At 42.4% G+C, this 12687-nt stretch overlaps 1 protein-coding gene across 1 annotated transcript in view; it reads right to left on the reverse strand.

The window, feature by feature from the left end:
* Positions 1-370: 370 nt before the first annotated feature.
* HGD (homogentisate 1,2-dioxygenase) overlaps positions 371-12687 on the reverse strand; it is a 43617-nt gene continuing 31300 nt past the window's right edge. Inside the window, exons 11-14 of the mRNA XM_061400465.1 lie at positions 11211-11315; positions 8783-8909; positions 3198-3379; positions 371-720 (exon numbers count right to left, since the gene is read on the reverse strand). Of these exons, the coding sequence (XP_061256449.1) occupies positions 571-720; positions 3198-3379; positions 8783-8909; positions 11211-11315 (564 nt within the window). The 3' untranslated portion in view covers positions 371-570. The remainder of the gene's footprint in view (positions 721-3197; positions 3380-8782; positions 8910-11210; positions 11316-12687) is intronic.

The following is a 12687-nucleotide window of genomic DNA, read 5'->3' on the forward strand; positions in this document are numbered from 1 at the left end:
TATAGGTATATCCAAGTAATGCACAGGATGTATACTAAAAATTATTCGTGATTTATCTGAAATTCACATTTAACTGGATATCTTATTTTATCTGGCAACCCTAGTTCTTAGGCCCCGATACATAGCTGACTCTCATTTCGCAGTGTTAAATAAAAATTTGGTAGGATATCAAAACTGCTACTATGGCAACAAAGTGAGGGAAATGTGTCCAAACTACAAAGTAGTGACAAATACCACTTCCCATTCCTTTCTGTTCTTTTGCCTGTCCTCTCACTCCAGGAGAACCTAATCACTTGGTCCAATGCGTGGACTCCCATTCCCCATCACCCCGGGTCTGCCTCGTCAATGCCTGATTATTATCAATTGTCAATTTCACAGAACACCAGCAAGTATTTATTGAGTAATTAAGCTGACAGAACTTAATACATTTCTAAAAATGTTTAAGTTCCTTGACTATGAGAAACTGAGTTCCCATTTAAACCAACCCCCTCCCCGAATACCACCAAAGGGCATGAGATTCTGAAGGAAATCACACAAATCCATTCTCAACTATGGCATCATGCTCCGATATTAGTTAGTTTCTGCAGGGTTCCTGGAATTGGGGGTGAAGCGGCTCTTGAGAGGTTCCCAGCATTTGTAGTAGTTCTCATCCAGACAATTAGAGGTCTTCAGCCCCCACTTGGTGACGGCGATATTTAGAGAAGACTCGAACATAAATGCCTGTAGGGAATGCGGATGGAGACAAGAAAGAGGAAGTGAGGCAGATAATAAAACACATTTTACTAGATGTGAAGAGAGAAGATATGGGTAGGTAGACTCTTTGAGTAATAAATCACATGTGCTTGCATGGTAATGAGAAAATACTCAAGCCTTGGGTTCTGACTCTGGTCCTACTATTTACAAGTGGGTAATAGCTTGTGTGAAACCCTCAGCTTCTCTGACACTCAAGTTTTATTCTTACTAAACTGGAGTTGGGCACATAAGCATCACATTGTTCTTGTAGCACTATGGAGCTAAATTTGCTAGATCCAAGGGCAGAGGTGGGAGAGTCCTGGGATTATTCTTTTCAGGGGCCATTACGGTGGCTATGTCCATGTGAGGGAGAACATAATTCCCATTTAACAGATGAGGAAACTGGGGTTCAGAGCTGGGAAGTGACTGTCTAAGGTGGTAGTAATGAGAAGTTGCAGATTTGGGATTTGAGCCTTTCTTTTGCAGGACTCTGAAAAAAAATAGGCTAGGGAAGGGAAAAGAAGGAAAAGAGTGACTGAGGAGGCAGGAAGAAGGGAGCGGGAATGGCTGTCGCACTTTTAAAGGCCCTGTCCAAGAAGGTTCTGAATGGTGGGTGTCCTTCTATGTTCAGGCAGGTTTTGTCTGCAACAGAAAGAATATGCAAGTGCCCTGTGCATCCTTGACATTCCAGCTTCACCTACTGCTGATTTTCTGACCAATTATGGCTTTAAAAAAACCAAAAACCTGTAATTCTTATGTACTCATATTGTTGGAAATTCTAAAAATATAGATGGACAAAAGGAAGATAAAAATTCTCTTTGTGCCACAACTCAGAGAACCCTTGTTAATGTCTGGCATACATTCTAATATGTATTAACTTCTTTTTGTCTACAATGATACAGATGATGGACCCTGCTTGACTTCACATGACAAGCTTGATGTGAGGTGTTGGGCATGTTATAAAGCACTATTCAGATATAAAGATCATTATTATGGACATAATTATTGTTGTCTCTTTGCTAACGGCTTCTTAGGAGACTTCCTGTCTGACTGGACTAACAAAGCCCCATCCCAGCTGAGCTATGAAGGCAGTATTATGAAGTTAATTTATTCCAAAGTAGTATAAGGATAAGGCATATGGATGAGCCTGGATCCAAATTACATAATGGGAAATGGGGAGGGAGACCCAAAGTCTTGTTCCTCATAAAAACAGCCCTGTCCTGTGCTTCACTGTTGCAGAACACTGCTCCCTGGTAACATTATCCAAAGCCAGGTTGTGCACTCAAGGTTGCTAAGTGGTGACTATCGGATAGCCTGTGTACCCCCAGGAACTTTTGGAGGTAGTAGCTTAAGATGATGAGTATCTCATAGAGCTCTCGCACAGAGATCAAAGTGTTCTACAGAAACTGCAGAGGCCCTTGCAAGGGGAAACGGAGCTGAGGTCTGGCAGATGGGACTCACACCCTGCCCCTGAAGATAAGCTTCATGGACTCTGGTCCTTGAGTTGGGACTGAAAGCAATCTGCGTTGCGTTGGGTAGAGGGGCAGATAAGCTCTCTGCTTAGGTAGTTTGCAAGCTGGGCATGGAGTCAGGCCGGTCTGTGCTATAGATTTTAAAGTCAGGTAACATTGAAGGCATTGGTTTAAAAATGTAAAGCAAGTTTGCATATGATGTCGCATAAAATTACTCCTTGTGGTTCATAAACTCTATCTCCAAGAATGCAAAAATAAAATGAAATCAAGTACCGCAGCCAACTGCAACTGTGTTCAGTTTCAATGTTTACAGCGTGACACAGGAGGAATACAAAATAGCTTTTAAATCCCATCAGTTTCATCCCTTTACAAAGGAGAGCAAAAGAAAATGAGAGAACTGCTGCTCACAAGCCCTGACTATAGTCAGGCAAAGGCTTCCTGACCCTCCTGGGCTTGAGAAACCAGCTATAAGTGACATCCTGCAAACCCTGCTGCTGTGGTCCTGGAGGATGACTTCAAAAAGCAGGAGGTGACTCTGAGACAGAACATATATATGTATATAATATATATTACAGGGCCACATACAGATAAGGGAAGACTCCTGACACAGTATTAACAATGTCCCCCTTTGGTCTGAACAGTGTGGCGCAGTCAGCAGGGTTAGATCACACCAGCTGCACTGGATGCCCTACCTTTTCTACAGATGGAGAAAACGAATCACAGGGAAGTTACGTAAATTCCTCAAGGTCACACAGGAAACAAGAGCTAGAATTCAAACCTAGACCTGACTCCAAGTACAAAGCTCTTTTTACCCTAACACACCAGGCATCTAGTATACACAAAAGGGTGTGTGCATACACAGGTGGGAACATACAGACAGACACTCTCCTCTCCAGACTTCTCTGTAACTTTGGAGAAATAAAAAATAGCCATTCCTCACAACAAGGTTGGGGATCCCAGAGGCCAGCAGAGCCTCATATCTAGCTTGCTTACCATGGTGCCATCAGCAATCCTCTCAGGTGCCAGCTTGGCTTTGCTGGCCTTCTCAAAGCAGTTGGCATCAGGCCCATGGGGAGTCATTGGGCTGTGCAGGCTGCCTCCCCCTGGCAGAAATCCACCTTGCTTTGCCTCATAGTGACCTTTGATGAGTCCCATGAATTCACTCATGCAGTTCCCTGGGAAGATTGAAACAGTATTTTTATTATCCAAGGCAAGGACCCGAAACACCTAGACTTCTCAAACATTATTTCCACAGAATGTCAAGAAGAGAGGAGAATCATAAAATTTCATAGAAATAATAAAGAACATAGATAGACAGGAAAACAACCACAAAACATTCATTAGTGTGGGATTCTTGGTATGCAAAGCTCTACTCCATGGCTATGTAGATTAACAGAGGTCTTAGGTTCCACTGCCTGAACGAAATTATGCTAGATCTAAAGAAAAGTAGGGCCCAAACAAGAATATTAATAATAACTAACATGCAAATCGTGATAAAGAGTGAATGTACTCCATCATCTAGGCTTACAAGCCCCATATAAAAATTATCCTCTTTCCCAGATCTGAATTCCTTCCCAAATAGCCTCACAGTAGTACAGGGCATCACCATATTTCTGGTTACAAATTAGAAAATTAAAGCTGGGTGTGTGTGTGTGTGTGTATGTGTTGATGGAAATGTGATATAAGGAAAGAACCCTGGACCTGGAGTCCATTATCAAATAATAATTTGTGTGAAAAAAATCTTATTATCTATACATCTAATCCATAAATATTATATATTCTAACAAATATCTTCTGTATCTGAATATAACATCATCTTATTCTTTCATTTTCCAAAATGCTTCCTTAGATTAATTCTTTTTCCATTGACATTCTCTTCATAGAACCTGAAAATCTTAATACTGCAAAGGATCCCTGAAAAAAAAGTGAAAGTGTTAGTCGCTCATTCATATTCAACTCTTTGTGACCGCATGGACTGTAGCCTGCCAGGCTCCTCTGTCCATGGAATTCTCCAGGCAAGAATACTGGAGTGAGTAGCCATTCCCTTCTCCAGGGGATCTTCCCAACCCAGGGATCAAACTCAGTCTCCTGCATTGCAGCCAGATTCTTTACCATCTGAGCCACCAGGGAAGCCCAAGGGGTTCCCTACTTCTACTCAATACAGAAATAACCTGTATATCCTTCCTGACAAATTACCTGTATGCCTCCTGTGAATTGAAGTGCTCTATTCAACAAAGGAACCTATCATATTACTGAAGACTCAGGGTATTAGAAAGTTCTCCCAAGTCGATTGGAAATTTGCTTTCATGTAAGTTGAGTATTTTGGTCCTAGTTGTGCCTCCTGGAATCAACAAAATTTGACAAAAATCACCATGTTCCCACTCTTTCTATCTCACATTTCTGTTTAAACAAAGCTTTTTATTTAGAGCAAGAATTCAAGAAATACAACACCTTGAAAACATCTACCCATCTATACATCCATCCATTCATCTGTCCATTCCCCTCCCTATTCATCTGCCTATCCATCTAACCAGCATATATGGACACTGTGCTAAGTACTGTGATAGAAATGAGTAAGAAGCAGCCTCTTTAATGTTCCTCATAATCATAGTCAGTCCTGTGAGAGTGCTGACACTGCAAATCATAGACAGAGTAGAGAGATATGGATGGCACTGGCAAACCTTACAAAGCTAAACATTGACATGATAAATACTCCACTCTTCTTTCCTACGTGTGAATATAGCCAAGTGCCAAAATACTTGTCAGTCAGTTCAGTCGTTCAGTCATGTCTGACTCTTTGCGACCCCATGGACTGCAGCACGCCAGGCTTCCCTGTCTATCACCAACTCCTGGAGCTTGCTCAAACTCATGTCCATCGAGTCGGTGATGCCATCCAACCATCTCATCCTCTGTTGTCCCCATCTCTTCTTTGTGGAGCTGCCCAAACAGTCATACCCATTTTGCCCAGAACCTAAAATGTTGCTGCAGGCCCCTGCAGAAAATGCAAGACCCAGATTATAGCTCTATTTGTTTCTCCATGAAGCAGAAATAGAGGGGGAAAAGTTAACTGTAAGCATATAGTCTACATTTTAAAAGCAGTTCTGCTCATGACTTAAATATTCTGGCATACTCCTCCATCTAGTATGTGTCCTCAGGGTCACCTTCAAGGCTTAATTTTAAGAAGAGAGCAAGACTGAGTTCAGCTTTGATCTGAATATGAATTTAGGTAGCAGTGAGTTGGTGATGACATTTCTACATCATTTTCTATATTTCAAAGGACAGTGGGAAGGTAGACCTTGCCTTTTTGATTAATGCTGAATCCAGTTGACTAAGGTGCATTAAGATGACTGGAGGCAATATTTCTACAGAAATCATTCTCCACTTCTGTAAAGTCACATCAAAGTAGCAAAGATTTTTATTATTGCTAAAGCATTATTTTTAATGTCTCTAGTAAAAAATAATTTCTAACTCAGGGTTCTGTGGCTTTTCCAACTAACTCAGGGCAATCAAGCCTTTCTGAGATCTGTCTCTCCCGAGCCAAATTTATTTCAGAGTTCTTTATAAAAGAGAAGTTATAAGAGGTATTTCATGAGGTCACTTGTTTCAGGAAGCCTGAATTACAAACTGAAGTCACTCAGTGGGTTGAGTGCTATAGCAGAGTAGGGAACCTGGATGGGGAAGACAAGCCCCAGGCCACGTGCATATCTCAGCGTGTGGTCTGTAGAGCTCCGGCATCAGAACCCCTGACTCGCTAGTTCAAATTGCAGATTCTTAGGTTCCACCTCAACACCAACTAATTCAACTCTCTGATAGTGAGAATTTTTTAAAAAAGCATTCTACTAATAAGTGATTTTTATATCCCCTTATGCTCTTAAGTGTCAGACTTTATTTTATGGGGCTCCAAAATCACTGCAGATGGTGATTGCAGCCATGAAATTAAAAGACGCTTACTCCTTGGAAGGAAAGTTATGACCAACCTAGATAGCATATTCAAAAGCAGAGACATTACTTTGCCAACAAAGGTCCGTCTAGTCAAGGCTATGGTTTTTCCAGTGGTCATGTATGGATGTGAGAGTTGGACTGTGAAGAAAGCTGAGCGCCGAAGAATTGATGCTTTTGAACTGTGGTGTTGGAGAAGACTCTTGAGAGTCTCTTGGACTGCAAGGAGATCCAACCAGTCCATTCTAAAGGAGATCAGTCCTGAATATTCACTGGAAGGACGGATGCTGAAGCTGAAACTCCAAAACGTGGGCCGCCTCATGCGAAGAGTTGACTCATTGGAAAAGACTCTGATGCTGGGAGGGATTGGGGGCAGGAGGAGAAGGGGACGACAGAGGATGAGATGGCTGGATGGCATCACTGACTCAATGGACGTGAGTCTGAGTGATCTCCGGGAGTTGGTGATGGACAGGGAGGCCTGGCGTGCTGTGATTCATGGGGTCTCAAAGAGTCGGACACGACTGAGCGACTGAACTGAACTGAACTGAACTGAATGCTCTCAAAGTGTGGTTCCTGGAACAGCTGCATTAACATCACTCAGGAATTTGTTACAAATGCAAATTCTCATGGAGGGAGGTCCAAGAGGGAGAGGATAGATGGATACATCTAGCTGATTCACTTCATTGTACAGCAGAAACTAACACAACATGGGAAAGCAATTATACTCCAATTAGGAAAAAAAAAAAAAAAACAACCCACAGATTCTCAGGCCCTACACTGGGTATTCTGAGGGTGGGTCCAAGGAATCTATATTGTAACTCTCCAGGTGACACTGACATATGTTAAAAATTGAAAACCAGTGCCTCTGGCACATACAGCCCCCTCCATACAGAACTATGTGAAATAGGGAAGTACCAAGGATTAGTATGTGAGGGCCAGACTATAATCCAGACCAAGCCTCTCGCCTTGACAACAGGTCCTCTAGGGGACTAACTTCTAGGACAACAGTTAGGACATGTGATGGGCTTTGATGGCTGTGATATTTCTCAGAAAGGACAAAATTTGTTATATCTCTATTCACAAAGTATCTGGTGTCTTTGAAGCATTAGACCAATTGCATCCTTTTCAGCTGATGTCACTGAAAAAGGCGATGCTGACATTTGACCATGAAGTAACCTTCTTCCATTCTGAAGGCCTTTGTCCTCCACCCTCTGCAAACACCTACAATGCTCATTTTAGTCAAAGCCCTGGCACCTGGGCACATATAGAGAAAAGCCTCAGAGAGACAGAAAGTGCTGAGGTTAACTAAAGAAAGGGGCTTTTTTTTTTTAAAAAAAAAGAATGTTACAGCTGAAATGCACCTCAGAGTCTTTCCAGAACTCTGTGTACAAAAGTGCAATCTCCAGAAAGGAGAATTGTGCATTGACATTTAGTTGAATTTATAGCTAGCTACTGCACAATTAAAAATGCCACCTTCATTAAGTACACCATGAGTTAACTTTATTCATTCTTGGTGATGCATTCACTTGCTAAATAAATATTTATTGGATGCATATCATGCACTGGGCACTGTGCTGGGGACATCCATTAATGCCCATGACTGTCTGCTCTGGCATCAGACTGTCTTCATGTCCAGTACTTCACCTGTACTTCACTGACTCTACCACTTAACTAGCTGTGAGGCCTCGATCCTTCACAGCTCAGTTGCATCTTCTTAAAAAAAAAAAAAAAAAAGGATAATGATACCTATCGCTCACAACAGTTATGAGAATTAAATGTGTTAATATTTTTGAAGAACTTATTACAGAGTCATAAAGAAAGGGTCAATAATTTTTAACTTCCCTGGTGGCTCAGCCAGTAAAGAATCTGCCTGTAATGCAGGAGACCTGGGTTCAATCCCTGGGTCAGGAAGATCCCCTGAAGAACGGAATGGCTACCCATTCCAGTATTCTTACCTGGAGAATTCCATGGACAGAAGAGCCTGGTTGGCTACAGTCCACAGGGTTGCAAAGAGTCAGACATGACTGAGCAACTAACACTTTCACTTTTCACCAAATAAAAATAATATTAATAAAATTAAAATAATAGATTTGATAAGTTCTGTTCTAGACAACAACTGCTTTGCAGAAACTGCTTCTAGAATAGGATCCGTCCCCTGGTGTGGACTGCAATCTGCTTTTCCCTTTCAAAACCATTGGAGAAGGCACACTTTATTGGCCCTTGAGTCAGACTTAGATAATGAACTTTCCCCAAACAACTAACTAAGCAACAACAGCCCATAGATCCTCCTCCCTTTACACCTGAAATGTAAAGAAATGTCTTGCTTCAAGCTTTACCAGCCTTTATGCCTCTCTTAGGGGCCAGAGGAACTGGGCTCTAGGCATTACACAGGGTTTTCTCCTTAGAGTCAACATGCCACTGCCAACTTGATGCCAAACATCACAAGTTGTGATGTTTAAGAAGCTAACAGTCTAGGGAGCAGCACGGGGCCTTGGGAGGCAGGATTCTGAACTGCAGCCAGAGCAGGACATCCTGCCTCTAGAAATACCTCTAGCAGTGTTCCCCAGGGGTCATGTTGACCACTCGGCTGTCTCTCTCTCTTTCTTTTTTTCCCAAATGTAACTTGGCAAATGACTTACTGTGGTAATAAGGAGGCCTGAAGGTCTTATCAGCAACCCCCCATCGAGGTGGGAAGATGACAAAATCAGCGATGGCCACTCCAGGGCGTACAGACTTAGCAGTCAATACCGTGAAAATGGATGGGTCCTGGGAAAGGAAGGACAAGGAGAGCCTGAAGACACGATGAAGGGGGAGGTGACCAACAATGACACACATCCCCCATGCTGAAGGGGTTTTCAAGTGACACTGTAATTTCTGATCAAACTGCAGGCCAGGCTATGAAGTCTGGGCTTGTCATCGAGGTGCAGTAATCACTCATCTGACTTTCCCCTCCTGCTGTGCTTGAAGCAAAAGGAATTAACAGCAGCTAAGGGGATTCTGAGCAGCTTTTTCACCCTGCTGAGCCCCCATTTCATGTAAGTACTACCCTGTGGGTCTGAGAACCGGCAGTGCCTGCCTCCCAACCTCAGGTCAGAGTGACTGGAGCTGGCATGTGCTGCAGGGAGCTCTTGGCAGAAGGGATGCTCAGAGTGAGGTGGAAATAGAAATAAAATAATATCTGAGTGTTGGGATAGATGTAGGATGCACATCTCTTTGGAGCAATCACTGAGATTCCAGATGGTATCCTCATGGCTTTTTACCCTTAGTTTGACTCTCAGGCCTAAAATATTAATACGTCACTCATCTGGGAGGTGGTAGTGTAGAAGGGAATAGGTTGGGGGACAATACTATGATTTGTAAAGAACGTTAGACTCTTTCGGTGGAAAGACTGAGATTCAAATTTAACGGCAATCAGTGTGATCAGGTCTGCTTTCTGATGTCACGTGAGGGTTGGGGATTCAAAGATGATTGAACTCTATTCCTGGCCCTTCAGCACCACTGGTGGCGGCGGCAAGTGTGTGTGATGGGGACAGAAGGAGTAACGAAACAAGTGTCTGAAGAATCACAGCAAGGTGCCAAGAGCAATCTGTCTTTGTAAATAGAGAGCCAAAGGGGTACAGAGTGCTTATCTCTTCCTGAGAAGATCAGGGAAGGCTTCACAAAGGAGGTGGTATTTGAGGTGGGTCCTTGAAGAATGAATGCAGAAAGAAAGAAAAAGAGAGGGAATAAGGAAGGGAGGGAAGGAAGAAGGTAGGAAAAAAGAAAGGGAAGGGAAGGAAAGGAAGGAAAAGGCAAAAAGGCATTTTAAGCATAGAAAACAGGAAAGACGTCAAAATGCACAGAGATTTTGTTAAGAAGCAAGAAAGCTAAAGCTCAGAGTGCATTAGCAGGAGGGAGAGGGGCAGAGGTGGTCCTGGGAAATAAGTCCAGGGCCAGATGGTGAAGAGCATAGGACACCACGCTTCAAAGCTCAGACTTAATCCTAAACCACAGGGAACCTGCAAAGGTTTCTATGTAGTGTTAGAAAGATCAGGTCTGAATTTTGGGAAAATGACTATAGCTGCAGTACAAAGGAAACTGTCTGTGTAAATGCAAGCCAAGAAACCCTTAATGCTGCAAGAATGAATACTTCTTCATCTGTCATGAGAAATGATCTGAAACTGTTAAAAGGCAGTGAGGCTCAAAAAAAGCTCTTTCAGTGTCTCAGGATCCTTTTTTTGCTGCTTTGGGCATGATGCCTCATTTTCTTGTCTCTTGATTTTATCGAGTTGCTGCTCTTCAGAAAGGTAGTTTTGAGTCCCAAGAGGTAAGCTGAACTGGCTTAGAGTAATCGTTTTGTCTTTGATTCTTTGACTTCTGCTCTAATTGCCCCTCCAGGTTGTGGGCTAAGTTAATCTATTATGCAAAGTGAACTTTCCCCCAGGATCTCAGAACTAGCACTTTATCATGGAAGTGGGTCCTTGGGAGCCTGCACTGTAGACTGGGGACCTATTTGCAGTCCCTGATTGAGTGAAAAATATGACCGAGTTCATACTCTAGAATTTCTTTGGTTTAAATTCAAGCACTGAATGTTACGAGTAACTTCAGAAGAGAGCTGTCAATCCCATCTCAGCTAAAAAGAGCCAGGAGTGGAAGCTCTGAAGTGGGCAGGCAGACCTTTGGTATTTATGAGCAGGACAGAGAAATTTCCAAATTTAGGAATTTTCCTTTATCAATACTCCATCACTGACATTAGCAGTTGGTTTTCTTACTGGGATACATTGTCTAGGAAGAAATCGTATTCTTAGCCAGGAAGGAAAGTTACTGTGAGTACCCTGTAGAGAACTGTGTGGCAGGGTGAATGTTGAGTGTCTAGTCTGGATCTCCCTCTGGTAGGTTATTTACTCCTTCACTGAAGCCTTGCAGCAGATGATTCAAATTCCTGTCAACACAATGACAAATGACTTAAGTCTCAAGCTTCCAAGGCAACACTGGAAAAGTTGAGTCTGTGAACACCAGGTATCTACTGTGGACCTCTCCAACCTAAAGGTACCCTCTCCCCAGGGTTCCTCCATGGGCCAGACTTACTGCATGGTCAAAGGCCACTGAATTGATGACCATAAAGTTCTCCAAGTTGTACTTGTAGGGGGTGTAATTCCCATGCCAAGCCACAACATTGAATGGGGAGACATCCTGATCAACAAAAAGAAAAAGCAGGAAAGGGTGATTTTAGCACATAATACTTTTATAGCTATGATTCTTCAGTTTGTACTTGACATTACTGTCTCTTTCTTGATTTGATTCTGTTTGCATAACTTAATAATACCATCCTTTGGGAGAAATATCACCCTGAATCATCCTATGGTTGCTTTACTTTCTCTCAAACTGTCCTCCCTAAGCCACTGACCCTATTCTTCCAGTTCCTAAGCTACAGCTGCCTCTGATCACATGTGCAGCAGAAGCACAGCCAGGTAGTGCCTTTTCAACAATATTAATGCAATGGTGAGAATCTGTGGCTGCCAGCAATTCTCTGACAATCTGGGCCACTGTCTGGGTTTCCAGTGCTGAGGGCAGGCACTGGCTGTGACTGCTCTCCAGGTAACTACCTCTCAGAGGAGCATCTGGTAGATTTAGTTCCTGGGTTGATGAGTGAGGATGGTGAGGAGTTCTCTAAGAGTTCCAGCCCCAAGGACTTGAGATTTCAGAGCAATCCTAAGGTGATGCTTCTTGGGTCTGCCCTAAGAGAGGATCGCTGTTCTGTTATAGGAAGGTAGTTAGGCTAGCGAGTCCAGGTGATACAGTCCATGGAGGTCAGTCTCCCAGGGCACAGATCATGGCACACAAGGGAGAACGACTTTCATAGAGTTCACTTAGAAAGTGGAAATCCATGGAGCTGCTGGCCGCCTCTAGAATGGTGCTTCTCTGTCAAATGTATATCATATACAATACAGGGAATATGCTTTAAATGAATGTGATTTCCACACTGAATTTCCAGAGGTTATCATTTATGCCAGGCTGGAGTAGTATCTAAGCATGTGCATTTTAAACAAGCCACCCTGAGAATTTCTGATGCAAATAGTCTCTGAATTGCATTTTAAGAAATCCAATCCAGAGAATACGAGGGTGACTATGAATCAATGAGGACGGCAATTAACCCTCAGAAGTTAATTTTAAATGCAAAACTGATTGGCCTCTGCTGGTTAGCATACCTTCTAGTTGCTGTCCAAAGAAAATAACATGCCTTAGCAACATATAAGCAATAAGTTAAATGGGCAAAAATAAATCAAATGAATAATGGTAAATAGAATAGATCTTTGGATTATTTTTATTATATGGTTACTTTATTCTACTACATTATATATCCAGTAAGTTAAGTAATAATGTATATTACATATTATATTATTATTTTAAAATTATTATTATCTATGCCTTTGTTTATCAATTGAAATTGGTCCTGTTCCGGGTGGTATGGCTATAGACAATGCCTTTGCTTATCTCCTGAGTTTACCAGTCTGGTGCTATCAACCAAGTCAAACTAATTAACTGAGTTTTGCTTGTTTTCTAT

This window comes from Bos javanicus, chromosome 1, assembly GCF_032452875.1.
Source record: "Bos javanicus breed banteng chromosome 1, ARS-OSU_banteng_1.0, whole genome shotgun sequence".
NCBI lineage: Eukaryota > Metazoa > Chordata > Mammalia > Artiodactyla > Bovidae > Bos > Bos javanicus.